This window comes from Cornus florida, unplaced genomic scaffold, assembly GCF_030987335.1.
Source record: "Cornus florida cultivar Cherokee Brave unplaced genomic scaffold, ASM3098733v1 CherokeeBrave_3.0.0_Hap2_Chr07, whole genome shotgun sequence".
NCBI lineage: Eukaryota > Viridiplantae > Streptophyta > Magnoliopsida > Cornales > Cornaceae > Cornus > Cornus florida.
The window spans coordinates 13,678,236-13,698,705 of NW_026775577.1; the positions used below are offsets into that span (position 1 = coordinate 13,678,236).

Below are 20,470 nucleotides of genomic sequence, written 5' to 3' on the forward strand. Positions count from 1 at the left end.
GGCATCGATGTGAACGTCTCACGTCCGAGTTCACCCGGTGCACAAGGCTTCGTTGCCGTTGCCGTTGCCGGACCTAGGAGGGTTAAATGTGGGCAAAGTTACCTCTGTAGAGAGGTTGTTTCTTTTTTTTGAACCTATAACCCTGAGGTCAGAATCGACAACCTTGTTAGAACGGAACTACCTTATTGTTGTTGTCGAGGCTCATGTTTTACATGAGTAGCATTATTCTTTTCTTTTTGGCACCATATGTGCTGTATATGGGGTTTGCAATGAGGCAGTTTTAGGATGTGGTGGACCTAACCCCAAACTCGTTTTGGCCAGGAGAATATATATTTTTTAAAATTAAGCATTTAAATATATACAAGTACAAAGAACATCACAGATTATGTGCATAGCTTTTCTAATTTGTTTATTAGAAACAAAAATGACAAACAAAATGAAAATAAGTTGTTTTTGCAAACCATAGCTTTTCTAATTTGTTTATTAGAAACACAAATGACAAATAAAATGAAAATAAGTTGTGTTTGCAAACCATGCTTGTTGACTTGTGAAAAAAAATTGCACACCATGAAAATCAAATTTCAAAATATATATAGAATAATGAACAGAAAAGATCAAGAAATCTTCAAGTGGTGACCTCTTCTATTTTTGTTAATGGATGAAGTCCTAAGTTTCGTTAATAGTTGATCAATTTATAACTACTTTTGCGTCTTTAAACCCAGCCATTAAATTTTAATAAATCACCGTGTCTTGTTCTTGGAAAATTAAAGTATAATTCTTTTGAAAATTGAAAAAGAACTGAAAAAGAAATAAATGAAGAACCAAGAGAGAGCAACAAATCTGGTGTATTCTTGTGGAATGTGATAAATTTTTGTCAAGTGACAATACGCATAATGTACCTAAAGCTTGAATCACAACATTAAATGGAATCTCGAAAAGTTCATAATAAAAACAGCGTGAAAAACGTACACATTGCTCATGAATCCATCGCAGTCGTGAACAAATTGATATGGTCCAATAAGTGTTCCATGATTAGGCTGTGACACAATGAGCACATTCCATTCATTTTGTTGTTTCGTTCACAATTAGACAACAAAAATGAAGCTTTCGAATGATTCAAAAGCCAGAGGACACTTGCAATCATCTCAACAGATTTGAGTAAAAGAAATGGAATCGTATCCAAAAAGACTCCCTCTCTCTCTATAGATACGTGTGTGTGTGTGTGTGTGTAAACAGAGGAATACATGCCATGTGCATGAGGTATCTCTGGCCCCTGGGGGACCACAACCTTCTGAGGCTTCTTTCTATCAACAGGGACATGTTGTCACCTGATTTAAAAGGCTCTCCACTGCTGCCCAACTCCTTAATATCTTGTGACCTAATGGAAGTTTTCCGGTAATTGCTTGTTGCATGTGGGATGGAAGACTCCACACGTGTTCGGTGGTGGATTACGACGTGTTTTAAGACGCTGGACACCACCATTGTAGGGGGAAAAAAAAACTCAATATATGAACATGTACTAGTTTATAAACATTGGCCATCTTGAATGCATGGCAGTTGCAGCAACAGCTCATGCTGGAATCAAAAAGACCTCTAGAACCTCGAAACTCAAGACAATGGTGAGAAATCAGCATTCAATTGAAGAGGTGTCAGCATTGAGCACTCTAATGAGAGTATGCAGCGAAATAAGTCCGTGCTAACATTGAGGAATCCAAGCAGCTGCAACTTTCAAGCTCCCCTGCATTTTTTTTTCCCGAGTTGGTGACTGCTTGGATTGGTGAATTTACTGGCTGGTGAATGTGCAATTTTCTGACTGAACATAGTTCAATGGAAAATCCCACATTTCTGACGGGAGAGGACAGACTGATGCTGGAAACTTAGCTCTTGAGTCTGCCATCTATTTCGATTTGATATGGCTCTTGATATATTGTTGGTGTTACTGTGAGATGCCAATATACATTTCTGGTGGTTGAATCATTTATGTCTCTGCAGCAGCTTATTATCTTCCCTGCATGATTGCTGAAGATACTTAAAAGGTTATGAAACCATAAATAAATAATAAGAGGCTAGCCTAAGTGCACGAGGCTCCCGCCACTGCGGGGATGGGAAAGGTTAGATGCACGCAGTCTTACCTCCGCACGTGGAGAGGCTGTTTCTTGTTTCGAATCCGTGACCTCCAGGTCAAAAATGGAGCAACTTGTTATGAAACCATGCAAATCAATATTACCACCCATATCCTGAAATAAGCTGTAAATATCGCCTAGTACTGATTATGTTCGATTCTTTGTAGTTCTGATTGATTTTCTGCCACGTCTACCGAAATATTTCAGCCGTCCAAATATTAAGGAAGTGCTGGCATTGGCTTCTAGTATCTCCTCTCATCCACATTAAGAGGTTAACCCTTTGCCTCTATCATCTAAAACAGAACAGTGGAATCAAAGAAAGAAAATGTAACTTGACACAAGAAATTTTGCAAAATATTCCAGAAGGCAGTCGTATCACTGACAATAAAAATTAGTAGTAGGGCTAGAGTACAAAGTCTATTTAAATTGACTAAAGAAAACTTTTTATAATCTATTTTTCATAAAGAAAACGGTCTTGGTCGCTTTGAATTAGGCTTTTCTTTCCTTCTTCTACGTTTCAACACGAACAAATACTTCAAAGTAGGTCACCCCTTCCATCTGTGGATGTGAATCTAAAAACCAAGTCGTGAAGGACATAGGAACAATGTGATGACAAGGAGAATTTCAGAAGCTTGTTGCATTTCTTCTTGGGGAAAAAAATTAGGTATTCTTTTCAATTCTTTAACAAACAATAGCAGATGTACTCATCTTCTCACTAGATCTCCTTGAAAAATAAAATTTGAAAATCTTCTGTAAGTAAATCTAAATCATAGTAGTTTACTCATGTCATCATAATAACAGGATGAAATATTTTTTACATATATAATTTATATACGGAAGGCTCTAGTCCATAATGCCACAAATTTATAAGTTCAAAGAAAACACTGAGGACCCAGTAATTTCACATATACAATGTATAATTTATTTAAGTAAATGCATGTTACCTAAAAAATGTACCATGTTGAGAGCGATGTGGGTGGAGAAGAAGGTCCTCTGATTAGACCAAAAGCTTGTTTCTCTCAAAGACTGGTCCTTCTAAGAGTGAATTGTGGACCCGCTTCAGGTTACAAATTAACTTGTTCAGTAGCGATAAAATCATCATCAAAGCACAGAGATTTCAAGTGAGTTTCAATAGCAAGTGAAAATGGTATGATATCCTCCATAAGCACATGAGACCTATCTCCTGCTATAAATTCACAAACCACCCCATTGACTTCAATCAAGCTACAACCAGGAACCTTCTTCACATTCTTTTCTTCCATTCCCTTCCTTACATTTTCCACCGCATCCCATTTGTTGGCCGAGGCATAGATGTTTGAGAGAAGAACATGAATCCCACTATGGTCAAGCTTCTTCTCGATCAAACCCCTAACGGTTTCCCTACCCATGTCAACCTCACCGTGAACTCTACAAGCATTGAGTAGTGCGCCTAAAACATAAGAATCTGGTTCCATGGGCATCTCTCTAACAACCTTCTTTGCGTAGTCTAAGACCCCTGCTCTACCTAATAGATCTACCAAGCAGCCATAGTGCTCAACCCCTGGCTTAATCCCGTAAACATTATTCATGCTTTCAAAGATTTTCAACCCTTCTTCTACCAGCCCCATTCGACTACAAGCGCTTAGAATACATATAAATGTGACTTCATTCGGCTTAATCCCTTCATTTTCCATCCTTGTGAGCAATTCAATTGCACTTGCACTCTGACCGTGATCTGATAGACCAGAGATCAAAGAAGTAAAAGCAAACACATCTCTACATGGCATCTGATCAAAGACACGATACGCAGTTTCTATACACCCACACTTTGCATACATGTCCACAAGCGCGGTGCCCAAAACTCTATCTAGCTCCATTTTGTTTTTATCAACATACGCATGAATCCATCTACCTTGATCCAAAGCACCAAGAAATGCACAAGCAGACAGTGCTCCTACAACCCCAGCGTGATTAGGCCGAAACCCAGCAACCAACATATCATTAAAGAGCTCAAGCGCCTCTTCAGACAACCCAATCTGCACATACCCAGTAATCATTGCACTCCAAGAAACCACATTCTTCTCCGGCATTTGATCGAACAGCTCTCGTGCAATCACAACCTGCCCAGACTTTAAATACCCATTAATCACAGAGGTCCAAGTAATAACATCACGGTTCAAACAACCATCAAACAATTTACGAGCAGAATCAATGCAATTACAAGTAGCATACAAATGAATCAACCCATTTTGTACAAAATCATAAGCTTCCCAACCCAATCTAATCACTTGGGCATGGTACATAAACCCCAATCCCAATTCAGAACAAGCTCTGAGAACGAAAGAGAATGTGTAATTGTTGGGTAAAACCCCATTTTTGAGCATCTCTTTGTACATAGACAGAGCTTTGAAACCTTCATTTCTTTCGGTGAAAGATCTGATCATTGTGTTCCACAGGAAAGCGGAGCGATGAGGAAGGAGGCGAAAGAGGCAGTGAGCGTGATGGAGGTCGCCGCGGTCGGAGATTGCGCAGAAGGCAATGAGCTTGCCGGCGGCGAAAGGGTCGGAAATGGTGCCGGAGACGATGAGGTTGGACTGGATTTGCTTGATTTGTGTCATTGTGAGCCATTGTTGGTCCAATAGAGAGAGAACTCTGCGACTTGATCTTGATGTCAAGTATTTGGAGGCACAAGCAATCACCATAACATTAACGGTCCAAATTATTCAAACTGCCTAAGGGAGAAGCAACTTTTTATATCCAGTTTGTCCAAAGTTCAAATTTTTTTTTTTTTTTTTTTTTGAATGAAACTTTGACACTCATAAATTTATATTCTTTGTTGAATTCAAATATTTGTATGTTTTTATTTTGCTTATTCTGAAAATTTTTAAAATAAAAACAAACAAATTCTTATGTTGAATTCAAATATTTCTGTTTTTTTTTTTTTTTTTAAATGGCTTGATGCTTTAAAATTAATTTTCAATGGTGATAAAAAAATCTTAGGAATATTTGAATTCGTAAATAAATAGCCCTTAGTCATGCTTAAGGTTGTAAATGAATTAAAGTCGAACTGATTATTACATGAGCTTTCAAAATTTGGAATATGGAATTTGTTCAAATTTGACTTAAATTCAAGTTTAGTTCAAAGTATTTTAGCTCAAGTCATTAAACTATTTTATTTTCCTCTCTTTTTTTAATAAATAAATAAGCTACTCATGCACATTATATTTTTCATAAAACATCATTTGAACCTAAATTTGGTGGTATTAAGCAGTTTATTTAATTTAACAATTAAACTCCAATATATTCCAAAATTCCAAAATTTTGATTAAAAGTCTTGTTCAATTACTATACTATTACATTCAAACTCTTTAATTAGTCACGTGTCACAAACTTAAACTACAAATTCAAATTAGATATTGTTCAATCTCAACCATAGATTTGAAAATGATTTAATTAACTTGACCTTTTATTAGCTTATTTGTTGGGAAAAGAAATATATATATAAAATTACAAAAAAAGGAAAATAAAATATAATCTAATGTTAACATAAATCATTAATTACAAAACTACTTTCAACTAGTGATGGATAATTTTATAGAGAATTATGAAGGAAAAAAAAAAATATATATATATATATATAAAGAATTAAAAAGCTATTTAATTCAGCTTTTTAAGATGAAAACACTTTAAAATTTGATAATTTTTCAAATTTGATTTGTTGAAGACGGTTTTAAAAAAGCCTTTATTTAATGAAACTGATTTTTGAAACTATCTGAAAATTATCCAAATTGTTCACATAACATACATAAAATAAGGCTGAATTAAGTAGTAACTTTTATCTTTTGGGGCCAACTATTTCCATGAAATTCAGCGGAAGCATTGTTCTGTCAAACTGGACCGGACCGGACCCACCCACAATTATTGGCGGGAAAATTACCCGAAAGAGAGAGAGTGAGAGAGACTACTTATTTCCGGTAAAAGGTACAGTACCAGCATGCAAAAGCATGCGAAATAAAATATACAAAATCCTCAACAACAAAAAATAATAATAATTTAATAAATAAATATAAATATAAAATAAAAATTATAAAGAGGAATCACAATTAGGGCCACAAATGAGTCGAGCCTTAGGCTACTTTGACTCGTTTGTTTATAGTTTGGCTCGGGCTTATCATGGTGTTCAAAAGTTCAAGCTCGGCTTATTTAATAAAATAAATTGAATTTATAGTCAAAAAAATTTCAAGCTCGTTTTCAAGCTTACTAACTCATTTCGTAAATTATTGTATATTTATCTTATATTTTCAAAATTTGAAGAATTTTATTAAAAAATAAAATTAAATGGAAACGAGCCGTATAATGAGCCTACGGTTTATGAACATAAATGAGCTTATGTTCATGAATATAAATGAGTTTATACGAACTCATATTCACGAGCTTACACGAGCTGAGTCCAGTATTGCTCAAGATCGGCTCATTTACTAAATAAGTTTAGAAATTGAGTTTGAACTTGACTCATTTATTTAACGAACGTGTTCGAGCCGAGCTTGAGCTGTTAATAAATAGCACAATTCATTTGCAACCCTATCCATAATGAGTCTCTTCAAGTGAACCGTATAATCGGATCGGATTTAATTTTTATAACTTCAAATTTTGAAATTTAAAATGATATGTATATTTTGAAATGGATTGCTTTATAAGATGGATGTTGCGAGATTCAAAATTTGTAAATAATACACGTGTAACATAGTAAGTCAGATTTTAAGTCACAATTATTCTCAATGGGTGCAATTATCAGGCTTCGAGGGTAATTTGCCTCTTCTATTTTCACTCTATATAACTTAATTATATATATATATATATATACATATACATATCAGCTCCCATTTTAAGTGATTTTGGTCCAACTAATTTTTTATTTAATAAATAAATTTAAAAGCACCTCTCTCTCATATGACACACTTTCACTTTCTCTCTCCTTCTTTTATGTATGTATATATATTTATATTGAAAGCTCCGTACTCTGACAACGACCACTGAAGGATGGTGGCACATGCCTGCTGTCATTTCACTCTGAAATGGACGGCCACGATTCCTGGGTACGGATCTCCGAACGGCCCGGATTCCACCTTTCCAATACCTTACGCCGATAGATATATACATTACACATATAATAGTGAGAGAGAGAGAGAGAGGAGCCTAGTTCCACAGTGACACACACCTCTTTCTCTCTCTACCCTCTCTCTCTTTCTCTCTCTAACTTCCACTGTTTGCTACCAGGTCGAGCTTAGCTTGGTCTGTGTTCCCTATAAAAAGAAAAAGGTGTAGACCTTGTGCATCTATCTTTTTCTCTCGTCGTCGACAGTGATTGGCCACAGCAAAAGCTTCGAGCTCGGTCATGGCGGTGTCGGAGGACGTGTGGTGTTCAGAGCTCGGCTGATGTCATCATCACTCACTCCCTTTCGCTTTTTAGGGTTTTGATTTGCTGAATAAAGCTGAGCAAGTACTGAAATTGGGAATCCCCAATGGCTTAGGCTTTGCATGTGGCTTGGGATTTCCAATTGTAGGGCCTGAGTTGGTGTTTTTCGCTGTTATATATCAAATGTATGTGAATTGCTCGGACTAGCAGAGCGGAGCTTAATTGAAGAGAGGAGGAGCTTGCTGAAGACAAGGAAGACAAAAGTTTAGGGCTTGAGATCATGACAGCCATAAGTGTGGGTTTTTGAGCTGAAATTTTTATACTATAATTGATTGTAATATATATATAAATAAAGAAATATGAAGCTTTCAACATCAGGGTTTGGTCAGCAAGCTCATGAAGGTATATTATTCTTTATCCCCACCTTTTTTTAAGCTCCTTTTCTTCTTTGTAGTCTTTTACATATGTCTGTATCTCTGTCTTTGTCATTAATCATTTTTATTATTTTCCTATTTTATATTTGCCTTTGCATTGCATTATTATTTTTTTTTTTTTCCTTTTGTTCATTGCCTTCAAAAGACTACTTTTAAAATAGCTGAAATTTGTTAATTTGTGTTTTGGTTATGGAAGGGGAGAAGAAATGTCTCAATTCAGAGCTATGGCATGCCTGCGCTGGCCCTCTTGTGTCTTTACCAACAGTTGGTAGTCGCGTGGTCTACTTCCCTCAGGGTCACAGTGAGCAGGTTTTTTCTGTTGTTTATGATAGACTCTCTCTCTCTCTCTCTCTCTCTCTCTGTATATCTTTCTCTTTTCTAAATTCATATGCATGCATTTAGATGATGAAATAAAACAATTTTCATCCATCTGTAATAACCCCAATTAGAATTGGAAGCCAGGTTGCTGCTACAACTAACAAAGAAATTGATGCGCACATACCCAACTACCCGAATTTGCCGCCCCAGTTGATATGTCAACTCCACAATGTGACAATGCATGTGAGTCTGTTCTGTGTGATTATTTACCTTTCTACAAATTGAGCTACTACTTGTGAATGTCATATAGACCATTAAGAAATAATTGCTCATTTCTGGAATTTCAGGCAGACGTGGAAACAGATGAAGTATATGCTCAAATGACCTTACAGCCCTTGACATCGGTAGTCCTAAGTTTTATTTTTTTTATTTATTTTAATTAATTAAAATGCTGTTTGGTTAATTCTTGTGAAATGAAGAACAAAATTGATTTTTTGTGGTGAATATGCAGCAAGAACAAAAAGATACATATATTCCTGTCGAGCTGGGGATTCCAAGCAAGCAACCAACAAATTATTTCTGCAAGACATTAACAGCAAGTGATACTAGTACCCATGGAGGGTTCTCTGTTCCTCGTCGTGCTGCAGAGAAAGTTTTCCCTCCTCTGGTGATGTCCGATTGTGTGTTATGCTTGTTCTGATACATATCTTGTGCTGATGGAAAGTGCTTTTTCTTGGCCCCCTCAGGATTTCTCTCAGCAACCACCTGCTCAGGAGCTTATAGCAAGGGATCTTCATGATTCTGAGTGGAAGTTTAGGCATATTTTCCGCGGTAGGTGTTTTCTTTCATCCTGTGTAAAACATTTTAATCTTTCAAGAAACCTTGAGCCACTAATATAGCCTTTGGACTACACAATTGTAATAACTGCAAAAAAATATTTGACTTGTGGACTGGGTGGTTTGTTGTAGTTTGTAAATGGGGATACTTTGAATGACTCAATTGCAATGTCTTACTACATCCCGAACCACATATCTATCTATTAAGAGCAAAAACCTCTTGGAATTTGCCAACTTGAGAACATTATATAATGATTATCTTACCTTCATTTATTTTTTAGTTGGTGTTGAGGTATAATTGTAGCTTGTAGCACTGTGTTGTTTCACACTTTCATAGTCTGACATCCCTTTTAACTTCTATATGTCTTTGTGCATCAACTCCTCTTCTTTAGTTATTGAAGTTTAACTTGAAGTTTTTGTTTTAGATATTTTATAGCATGAAATAAGTGTCGTCTTAAACTCACATTATCTGTCTGACCGTGAAAGGAAATCTAATATTTTTTTATTTAGCTTTTATTATTAATTACTTTGTTGTTGTAACTTTATCCAGTGTTGAATTCATATAATATGTTCCACATAAATGAACTATTCAATGTGAGGAAACGCGTTTCTTTTATGTTTCTCTATCATCTCCAATCCATTTTGCTAAAAGACAAGTTCACGCATCAAAAGCAGGAAACCCTTAAAGCTCTTGTGTGAGTGTACCAAAAATGAAGGGGAGTCATGGAGATGTAAGATAGATAGGCTTTCCAAGGTGCTTTATGAAAAAATGTGTGAATATCAATGTGCGAAAAAATGTGTGAATATCAATGTGTAAAGCATGGATGATAGGTTGTATTACTTAATAAAAATACATTTAATCAAATTGTTGATGTTTGGAATCGTAATAGTCTTATTTATTAGGAAGAATGTAAACTTTACTGTCACTATAAACTTTTTTATATTTTAGATGTTTTGTAAATGAAGGGGATTAGAGTCTAATTTTAGAAGGGATTTGGCTGAGTGGTTATGTTCCTAGGACATGCCATATATGGTATTGGTGTAGATGTTTCTGTGGTCTCTTTCTCTCCCCTCTTCTTCTTATTCTTTGCCTCCTCCTCCTCACTTTGTCCTTTTGGTCTTTTGTCCGATTTGGTCAAGAGGTCTGAAATTGATTGATCTTGCACCATCCTCCTTGGAACTCGTCTTCCTTATCTTCATCTTTGTCTTTCTACTTTCCTTCTTTATCCTCCTCTTTTCTTCCCATATCTTTGAGAAAGTAGCAAACATAATTCGTAGGGAAAGTAACAAGTCTAATTTAGTAGGAAACTTTATGGTGGCTTGCTGACTGAATTTAGCAGTCATAAGAAACTAGATGGAAATGGTATGGGAAGAAGGTCCAAAATGTGATGAAGTTAGGAATGGTCAAGTTAAAATAATACAAGCCTGAAGGACTTTTTTTGAGAGCTTCTTTGTTTGGTCGAGATTGATGGCTAAGGCCTTTATATTATAGTTTAACAAATCAACCTTGGTTAATCGCTGCTGAAGTGGATTTAACATTTGGGATACCTTCAAAGTAGTTAGTCACAGAAAGGATCTCTCAATTGACAATTCGTTGCTAGGAGGAACCTGACCATTCACGAATAATAGTGAGATCATTGCATTATGATAGCAAAGCAATATATTTACAAGGAAATTTTAAATAAGTTGAGCAAACATTGATATTTGGGGGCAGGACTTGGCCTCCGTGGATTGCCCCTGTTTTATATGTGAGATTGTAGCGTACTCACAAGAAGAAAACCATTATCCTATAGGTGCTTTAAGTTTAAGCTGAAGCCTCGGAGATTTAATTTTCAATGTTGAGGTAGTCTTGGGGCACATTTCCAGTAACCATTCTGATGCTGGCCGCTGGGGCAATATAGCTGTTCACTAGTGCTTGTGGTTCGTTATGATGATTGATGAACTTGATAGTATAGAATATGAAGTGCAAATTTAGTTTCAAGTATAGTTCAGATTCTCAATGTTTGATGAGGGGCACCATAAGTAGGGGTCCTAGTACGTGTATCAAAATAAACCTGTAAAAAATATCTGTTGGGTTGCTTTTCAATTTAGGGAAGTGAGAAGTTGAATTGCACTGGGCAACAAATATAAATGAGTTGAGTGAATGAGGAACCTGGTGAGATTTTTGATCTGTTGAAACTTTATGGGGGCATTTTACAAGGCGATCGGGATTTGATGTTTTTGAGGAGGTTGAAACTTTACTGGAAGCAGTGGAGAATAGTGGTGGTTAGTATAAAATATTATTTGCACACCAGGTTTTGAGGAAATTTTCGTGTTAGCCATAAGTGGAATGGGTGGACACTTGACAAGGAATTCTGCCTGATTGGAAGAACTTCAAATCTGGAATGTTACTTTTTTTGGAATGTTCCATGATTTATCTTTCGAATGAGTTGTGAAATGTTTGCTAAAGAGATAATGTGACTAATGGGGTGTAAAAGTTGTGATATGAATGGGAAGTAGAAAGATCTAAGAACAAAAGATACGAGAGGAAATTTTTGTGATTGGTTTCTCTTGCCTTGACTCATTTTACTCTTTCACACATGCAAGCACGCATGTGCGCGCACACACAATAAAACAAAAATCCCAATGTGCCGTAACACAATTAACATATGCATCTGAACAGTTGTAACCTGTGTCCCACTTCCTAGTTCCTAGTGCAAGAAAGCATTTCCTGTTGAGAAATGTTGCATCTTGATATTGAATAATAGTAATACCATCCAGAATCTTCCTGTGAACCTTGCATCTCGGTCACTGATGACGTCTCATCTTCAGCATGTGCCTAGTCCTAAGTTTCCCCTTCATTAAATAGTGTTTTGTTTAATTAAGGGGACTGGTAGATGCTTCGTTTATTTGCTTGGCTGATTGATGGTTCATGTATTTTGATTTTTGAGACATTTCTTGGCAGATATGTTTGGTATTTTTCATTCTGCCTATTGCTCCCATGTGTAATTATGTGGGACTTAGTCCTGTGGAATACTTAAAGGACGACTAGAACTGCTTTGTTGATCTTCAAATGCAGTGTCTTTTTACTTTTGATTATTAAATGAAATAAAATAATAATGTTGTAAGTTGTGTAAAAACTTTTTTCTGCACATGCTGACATGTCCTTTTTTTGTATTCATCATGCAGGACAGCCAAAACGGCATCTTCTTACTACAGGCTGGAGTGTGTTTGTCAGTGCCAAGAGACTTGTTGCTGGGGATTCCGTTCTTTTTATCTGGTATGGATTATCTTTTACTTTTACCTTCTTCTTTTTTTATAGATATTGTAGTTGTGTGTGAATACCTGAGTATTGGTTATTATCTGATATTTTTTTATTTTTTCCCATCATAGGAATGAGAAAAATCAGCTTCTTTTGGGAATTCGCCGTGCTACTCGTCCACAAACTGTGATGCCGTCGTCTGTTCTATCAAGTGATAGCATGCACATTGGACTACTTGCAGCCGCAGCTCATGCTGCTGCAACTAATAGCTGTTTCACCATTTTTTATAATCCAAGGTGGCAACTGAATTACTATCTTTTATAGCTTCTCCCTTTTATTTTTACTCACACATTTATCATATCAGGGCCAGTCCATCTGAGTTTGTCATACCCCTTTCGAAGTATGTGAAAGCTGTATTTCATACACGTGTTTCTGTTGGGATGCGCTTTAGGATGCTTTTTGAAACTGAAGAATCAAGTGTCCGCAGGTATTTCAGTAATTGATTATTCTGTATGCCATTCATTTTTTTAGACATAGATAAATGTTCTGTGAATCTCTTGCATTAACATAACAAAAGTTTTATAATTGGTATTACATCTAGCATAGTGATAAGTTAGTTTTTTTTTTTTTGAACTTCTTAGCACTGCATTGTAATTTTACTGTGCATTACGTTGTACTCATTCCTCTTTATTTTTTAGTATGTTATTGGTAATTGTTTTTTAATCACCTCATAGTACTGCATCAAAATCTCACTGTGCTTACATTGGACTCATTTCTTTTTGGTTTGATAATACTTAATAAGTTGTTGCCTGACATATGCTATAATAGTATTTATTGCTAGGATAGTCAAACATCCCCAGAAGAAATTCTGATTTATTGCAATATTTCCTGCATGTCACACTATTGAGGGACAGGTGGTATGCGTATGCGCCCTACTTTTTGGTCTGTGGCTGGTTCTTCATGTACTCAAAACCATTGATCTTGCATTTTGTGCTTTGATATTATATTATTATTTGTTATCGTGGTGACACAATAGTAAATGGGTATTGGAGCATGAAAATGTAGTTTGCCCAAGTTCAACCCAATTAAATCTGAAATACCCTTAAAAAGGTGTGGGATTCATTTGATTCTGCCCGTGCATCCCATATTTAATATTTGGGAAATTTTGTTTTCTTATATGCGGATGATTTGCATTATCCAGGTACATGGGTACAATAACTGGCATTGGCGACTTAGATCCTGTACGTTGGCCAAACTCTTATTGGAGATCTGTCAAGGTAAACCTGCTCATGAATATGGTGCCTTTATGTTTGCATGTAGTTTATTTGTCTTTACATTATGCACCTCTACATTCTAGTACTCAAGTGTATATTTGATCTTGTGGCAAAGGAGGAAACAATTTCTTCATTAGTTGTATCAATTATCTAAAAATTTTGTCAGAAATACAAATCTTGATAAATGTGTTCATATGTTGAAAGAAGCCAGATTAGGCCATTTTAGGTCTGGAATTAAGACCAACAGGCCAGTGGCCTAGCAGTACCAGGATCCTACTTCCCAAAGGGAGGTTAGGGGTTCGAGCCTCAGTGGAGGCATGTGTGTGTGAGTACCAACTAAGGAAAAAAAAACTTGGTAAGGAAACTCTAAATCCAAATTCCTTTTTTTTTAAAACAAGACACTCATGTTCCAACTGTGACTTGAACCCTACACGTCTCCATTGGGACTGGCGGAAGATACGACCCATGCTTACAGTTGCTAGTTTTGCTGGAAAATTATTTACAAAGTGCACTTTTCTGGTGCAGTGACTGTTGAAATGGGGTCTAAGTTTGACCAACTTATTGGCACATGGTACACCCATGACTTGTTTGTCCGCTAACTTCTGGATCATGTGTAGATAAAGCATTGTTAGACGATACATCCTTGTTCCACGGGTGTCATAGCTATGCCAATTACATAACTTGAGTTATGCCCTATAACTTTGATTCATTTACAAGGTTTGTGAAACTTTTAAACTGTTAAGGCTGCATTCCAAGGCTAAAGGTTTCTGAGTATTGATTTATATTTGTTGACAATTATAGGTGTAGACTTTTTTATGCGACATATTTAGAAGTCAAATTCCTGTATCTTCATCAAATATTTTTCTTATCGTATGCTTGCATATAGTTGTCAGGAAATTTAATTTTAGCATCATGATTGCATGCCTCACAAATTTGTTGCTTTGCTTAACACTTGTAATTAGTTCTATTTATATTTTATGTTCATTCCTTTTTTAAATGTAGGTTGGCTGGGATGAATCAACTGCAGGTGAGAAGCAGCCAAGGGTGTCATTGTGGGAAATTGAGCCTTTGACCACTTTTCCCATGTACCCATCATTGTTTCCCCTCCGGCTGAAACGGCCTTGGTATCCTGGAGCCTCATCTTTTCAAGGTATGTGCCCTGTTAAAATGTTATGCTAACATATTGCTGCCTTATTTCTTCAGCCCCGTAGTTGGACATTACAATTTTTTCTTCCGTTAAGCTGGGGTATACCAGGTGATGTATCTAGTTTTGGTATACTTGATATAACTGAACTTTAGTTTAGGTTAAGAATAATACCTTCCTTGATAAAATTGAGCTTTTGAGTAAATTGGCAATAGTCGTTTGGGCCTTTTGTCTTCAACGATCTAGTCAAAGTTATAAAAATTAAAGCGAACAATGTCTTAAATGCTTGAAGTAATGTACAAAAGAAGTGGTTGATCTCATATGGCATCATATTTTTTAGGATTTATTTTTCCTTTTCAAATAGAAGGTAGGATCTTAATTGATGAGAAGACACAAAACAGTGAATCAAAGGATCTCCTCACAAGCAGAGAAAGAAACAACATAAGATACATTGAAGACGAAATGTAAAAAATAAATAAAAGAAAAAAATGAAAAAAAAAATGAAAAAGTATTTAATCATTTAACTGTGATATATTTCTTATTGGCGTGCACCCTTTTCCTCAATGAATCAACATTCAAGTTGGTGGGCTGAGGAATCAAGAGAATGGTTCTTTAGTCTCTGATTTTCTCAATTTCAAAGCCCTTTATTATTTTCAACTTCAAAAGCCATTGTTTCATAATTACAAGAAGCCTCAGTTATGATTTCAAATAATCCCATTTTCAGAAAGCCCTTTATTCCTAAGTTTAAAAATCCCCATTTGTTTCCAACTTTGAAAAACCCTAACAACTTTCAATTTCAAATAACACTAATTAATCCTACCAACTTGAAAGGAGAAAAAAAAAAAAAAAAAAATGAAAAATGTTTTGGATTGGGTTACCTCACAGCTTTCTGTAGATGAACTCGTCCGTAAAAAATTGAGGTTCAAGAAGTAGTAGTTCCTCTGTAGAGGGTTGTGATCACTGTAGAGATGTAGTTCTGCTATTCCCCAGTCCCCCAGTCTTTCCATTGCATATATGGTGGAAAGTCATCGTGTCCAATAGCATGTCCGCAAGCTAGGCACTCCAATGGGATCTTTTCAGCGTGTGATGCTTCCTATCTCATACTCATGTTTAGGCAGCACGAACGTTGCAGTGCATTGAAATAATATACTTTTAAGTACGTTGATTCACCAGATGATTGACATTTATATTTTCTGACCTTTATTTTAGATGCCTCTCAAATTTTCAAACTTGTTTACGGTGAAGTTTTGAGAGTCTGAAGTTGATGGTCAAGATTATCCTTTGAAGGCATGGGATACCATTTGTACATGATTGAAGTCTCTGTCTAAATGTGGGGATACCTCCTCTTTGAAAAAAAAAAAAATAGTCTATGTCTAAAGGAGGGCGTTTGTTTAAATTACTGTTTCATGAGTTGGCGGTTACTTGCATGCGTACTAAGTACAAACATGCCCTTTCTTTGAAGGGATTTTGAGCTGGTTATCATGATGATAGAGCACTTTGTTGTGACAGAAAATAATATGGACATTTAAACCAGAGGAAACGAAGTCTCCCCAGGGTTGTTCTTCATTTGTTGAAAGTCTTTATTGGTTCCTGAACTTAAAATTTATTTATTGCTTCAACTGAGAAAATATAAAACTAAACTTGATCCCGTCAATTTCTCCTTTTCCGTAGCTGTGTGATTCAATATGAAATTGCAATAGTAAATATGGTCCCTTTCTTGCTATATTGCATATCTAAATTGGCCTTACTATTTCTTTTAATAGCCCTATGATCCAACAATTGCTCGTGTTCGGTACATGAACTGGTACTTGCTTAATTAAATAGCCCTATCCAAACATAATTTTCCTCTATTTTTTTTTTTTTTTTTCTTATGCTAGATCTTCTTAGCCCCTCTCTGATTTTTTGTCATTGATGATATCTATGTCTCCATAGGCACAGTAATTGCTTGGTTTTTTGGGATAGAAGGCTCTTCTTTTTTTCATTTTTTCTCTTCTTTTTTCCTTCCCTTGTGCTGCTTTTACAGATAGAAGAGATGAAGCAGCTAATGGCATGATGTGGTTCAGAGGAGAAACTGGAGAGCAAGGACTCCACCCCATGAATTTTCAGTCTGTTGGTATGTTACCCTGGATGCAGCAGAGAGTGGATTCAACCTTTCTCGGAAACGATCTCAATCAGCAGTACCAGGCCATGTTGGCAGCTAATTTGCAGAATTTAGGAAGCGGGGATTCTGCGAAACAGCACTTTATGCAGCTTCAGCAGCCTTTCCAATATCTTCAGCATTCAGGCAACCTTCCAATGTTGCAGCAGCAGCAATTAATGCAGCCGTCAATCCCTCCGCATATTCTTCCAACACAAAACCAAATGCTGTCATCAGAGAACCTGCCTAGACATCTCCAGCAACAAGTTAACAATCCACCTGAAGAACGTTCGCAGCACCATATTAATCAAGAGGCATTTCTCAGTCGAAGTGATCAGCTGCAGCAGAGGCAGCATACCGATTCCTTATCTCCATTTCCAAAAACTGATTTCCCAAATTCAAGCCCAAAACATTTAGCGTCTATGAGTCCTTCTGTACAAAACATGCTGGGTTCACAGTGTCTTGAGGGGAGTGGTAATCTTTCGAAATTCTCTAGAACTGGTCAGTCCATGATCAGTGAGCAGCCATCCCAACAACCCTGGGCATCAAAATTTGCACGTTCACAGTCCAATATTTCTGCCAACTCAGTGTCACTCCCCCCTTATCCTGGGAACGGTGGTACTGTGGAGCAGGAAAATTGTAACTTGGACTCCCCAAATCATGCTCTTTTCGGTGCTAATATTGACTCATGTGGACTCCTACTTCCAACTACAGTATCAAATACTGGCACTTCAATCGATACTGATGTTTCCTCGATGAGATTAGGGGCTGCAGGTTTTCAGAGTCCTCTGTATGGTTGCACGCAAGACTCTTCTGAGTTGTTGAATGCTGCATTGCAAGTTGACCCACCAAACCCCTCATGTACATTTGTGAAGGTGCAAATCGCAGATGGTGAAATTGTGCTTATGTTAGTGGCATTTTATGAATTAGATTTATTGGTGAGTGATGCTCTTTGTTTATGTGCAGGTTTACAAATCAGGATCGGTTGGACGGTCACTGGACATATCTCGGTTCAACAGCTATCATGAGCTGCGAGAGGAGCTGGGAAGGATGTTTGGGATTGAGGGATTACTGCAAGACCCTCAAAGATCAGGCTGGCAGCTTGTATTCGTTGATAGGGAGAACGATGTGCTTCTCCTTGGAGATGACCCGTGGGAGTAAGTACTCATTTATAAACACAGCCTAATTATCTGTTTAACTTATTTTCTGCATGGTGTCAGCTTCTTTATGGATTTTTTTTACCTTTCAATGGTGTTGAGTGCTTTTAATGTGGTATTTCTGGTGCTTTGGGTTAATTTCTTATAACCGTACTACCAACTCAACCAAGTAACTTGCCCTTCTTTGAAAAATATGGGCCAACTTTATAAATTAGTCCACTCTTTTTCATGCAAATTTCATTTTTAGTCCACTCTTTTTCATGGCAATTATTTGAATAATTTTTTTCTCCTTTCTACAAAAAGCCACTTTAAAATTTGAGTGGTGTTATTAGTATTTCATTGACATTTTCTTGGAACAATGTCACCTCCTTGTCCAAAAACACACTTGTGTTCTTGTTTTTGTATACTCACTATGCAAAATCCGGTCTGCAGCGCATTCGTGAATAACGTCTGGTACATCAAGATACTCTCTCCCGAGGATATGCACAAACTGGGAAAGGAAGAGTTTGACTCATTCAACCATAATGCCGGTGGGATGATGAATGCCAGTGGCAATGATGTTCGAGATCTTGTTTCAGGACTACCATCTTTGGGCTCACTTGAATACTAATAATGGCAATGAGCGACGTGGCAATATTCCCACAACAGTTTGCTGCGAATAGTATTTCCAGGAGTCAGACTTCTTTCTTTATGCATTTTCTTGGTGTGCCCACCGCTACTTATTTCCAATGCATTGTTTAGTGAAGTGTTTTTCACAGCACATTAATTCTTGTGTAGTTATTCTAATGAACATGAGAATCATGGATTTATATGTAATTATCAGACTTGGATATAAGAACTAGAAGATAAAGACCATATGTATTCAACCTAGAAATTTATCTAAAACTAAACCGTCGAATGTTGTTGTTGTAAAAGTTAATTGTTTCTGTTTCCTTGAGGCGGCCCATCGCTGTTCCCCCGAAATGCTCAAGTTCGTGAGAACTCAATGAACATGCAAGTCCAGGTATTACTGAAATGCTGTGATAATTACCATATGATCTTTTGAAAGGAAAAAAAGGCCAAACATGTGCTTGGTAGCATGGCTTGTTGCAGTTGCAGTTGGTCATGGAAGGAATTTATGCCATGCCCTTAAGATAGTGATGTTTATATCATTGACAGCATTCGTTGTATTGGATTTGTTTTGCTTGATGCATTTTATGGTGCAGGGATGTGAAGCAAATAATTGCATATGTTGATAATAAAATATTACTCCAAGTGAATTGAGGAGGGTATAGAAATTACTAGTCACATTTCAGATGACTCCCTTTATAAATAGATTGGTTGTGTTTGGCAACCACTTTTGTTTTGTCTTTTGTGTTTTGGGTCAAAACACTGAGGCCCTTGGTAACTTTTGTTGCAATTTGAATAGTATTGCATGGTAACTTTTGTTGCAATTTGAATTGCTGAAAAGAGGCTCCAATCCGAAACATGAAATTAGTATTTCCTAATGTTTTCAAATTACAGCAAAAACAATGTAGTGGTAAACAGTCTCTCTAAAAAAAAAAAAACTCTCCATTTTTGAACTAGCCTATCATGTTTCTCAATTTCGCAACACTTTTACCAAACACGTTTTCATATTTTTGCTTCCAAAAATCTTACAACAAATTTTACGTTACCAAACACGCTTCCAATCACTATTGAACACACTTTACAATAAAAACGATGTTTCTTTGTCAAATGAAAACAAAAACGCAAAAGATCCCCAAACAGGCCCAAATTGAAGTGATGTAAATATAAACTGCATAAAAAAATTACTAGCACTTGTTTCTAAAGTTACATCTCTAACAATTTCTTAGGATTGGTGTGGGGAACAAAGGAAAAGAAACGGAGGAGAAAGTACCTTGGTTGGATGAAGAAATGAGGCACAAGAGGGCTTCCCAACTCTTCAACAACCCTTTTGTTTTCTTTTAGGTGTATTTAAATGATCGTATTCAAAATTTCACATGTAGATATTCTCGACATTACAGGATATTATCATAATATCAACAAAGTACCAGCTTATTTCTTGCAATTTCCTCCATTTTAAGGATTAGTTTTTGTCAATGAATATACTATACAGAGACGCAAAGAAAGTAGGAAAGAGAGTTTATTAGGGCCTATTCACTAATTGGAAGGATTCCTGATTTCTATTGTCAATTCTTAAAATTGAGAATCAAAAGTAAAAATCATGTTTAATAAAATACTTTCACTTTTTAATTTTATGAAAGTACTTTCTAATTTTGTGATTGGAAAAGAAAGTGAGAAAACTGTGTTTTCTCTAATTTCTACACTGTTCACATGAATTACTTTCTCCATTGTAGCATTATTAAAAAAAACTCTAAAATCAACACCCATCTCTACACGCTGCCTCCTCCCCTGGCCACCGCAAACCA

At 36.4% G+C, this 20,470-nt stretch overlaps 2 protein-coding genes across 5 annotated transcripts; one reads left to right on the plus strand and one right to left on the minus strand.

Annotated features, from left to right (window-relative positions):
• Nucleotides 1-868: 868 nt before the first annotated feature.
• On the minus strand, nucleotides 869-5,144 carry LOC132266461 (pentatricopeptide repeat-containing protein At5g66520-like). Of its 3 annotated transcripts, none has more exons than XM_059767336.1 (3): nucleotides 3,068-5,144; nucleotides 2,133-2,416; nucleotides 870-2,008 (listed from the first exon to the last, which is right to left on the minus strand). In XM_059767336.1, the coding sequence occupies exon 1, from the start codon at nucleotides 4,802-4,804 to the stop codon at nucleotides 3,188-3,190; it is 1,617 nt and encodes a 538-aa protein (XP_059623319.1). In that variant the 5' UTR covers nucleotides 4,805-5,144; the 3' UTR covers nucleotides 870-2,008; nucleotides 2,133-2,416; nucleotides 3,068-3,187. The 3 variants fall into 3 exon arrangements, with proteins under 3 accessions (XP_059623317.1, XP_059623319.1, XP_059623318.1); XM_059767335.1 differs by having other exon boundaries at nucleotides 870-2,019; XM_059767334.1 differs by having other exon boundaries at nucleotides 869-2,416.
• A 2,137-nt stretch (nucleotides 5,145-7,281) lies between these two features.
• Nucleotides 7,282-18,973, plus strand: LOC132266462 (auxin response factor 8-like). 2 transcript variants are annotated; one of them, XM_059767339.1, is made up of 14 exons: nucleotides 7,282-7,920; nucleotides 8,149-8,261; nucleotides 8,402-8,513; nucleotides 8,618-8,674; nucleotides 8,782-8,937; nucleotides 9,017-9,101; nucleotides 12,275-12,365; nucleotides 12,479-12,643; nucleotides 12,712-12,834; nucleotides 13,549-13,624; nucleotides 14,624-14,771; nucleotides 16,789-17,777; nucleotides 17,869-18,059; nucleotides 18,492-18,973. In XM_059767339.1, exons 1-14 carry the CDS (start codon nucleotides 7,915-7,917, stop codon nucleotides 18,667-18,669), a joined length of 2,490 nt encoding a protein of 829 aa, XP_059623322.1. In that variant the 5' UTR covers nucleotides 7,282-7,914; the 3' UTR covers nucleotides 18,670-18,973. The 2 variants fall into 2 exon arrangements, with proteins under 2 accessions (XP_059623322.1, XP_059623320.1); XM_059767337.1 differs by having other exon boundaries at nucleotides 7,283-7,920; nucleotides 8,415-8,513.
• Nucleotides 18,974-20,470: the final 1,497 nt, after the last annotated feature.

Excerpts from the sequence above, each read along its gene's own strand:
- LOC132266461 (XM_059767334.1), bottom strand. The coding sequence starts at position 4,804 with ATGGTGATTGCTTGTGCCTCCAAATACTTGACATCAAGATCAAGTCGC.
- LOC132266462 (XM_059767337.1), top strand. The coding sequence starts at position 7,878 with ATGAAGCTTTCAACATCAGGGTTTGGTCAGCAAGCTCATGAAG. Across the intron at positions 8,514-8,617 it reads TCCACAATGTGACAATGCAT|GCAGACGTGGAAACAGATGA; the intron begins GTGAGTCTGTTC and ends CTGGAATTTCAG. Across the intron at positions 13,625-14,623 it reads CTTATTGGAGATCTGTCAAG|GTTGGCTGGGATGAATCAAC; the intron begins GTAAACCTGCTC and ends TTTTAAATGTAG.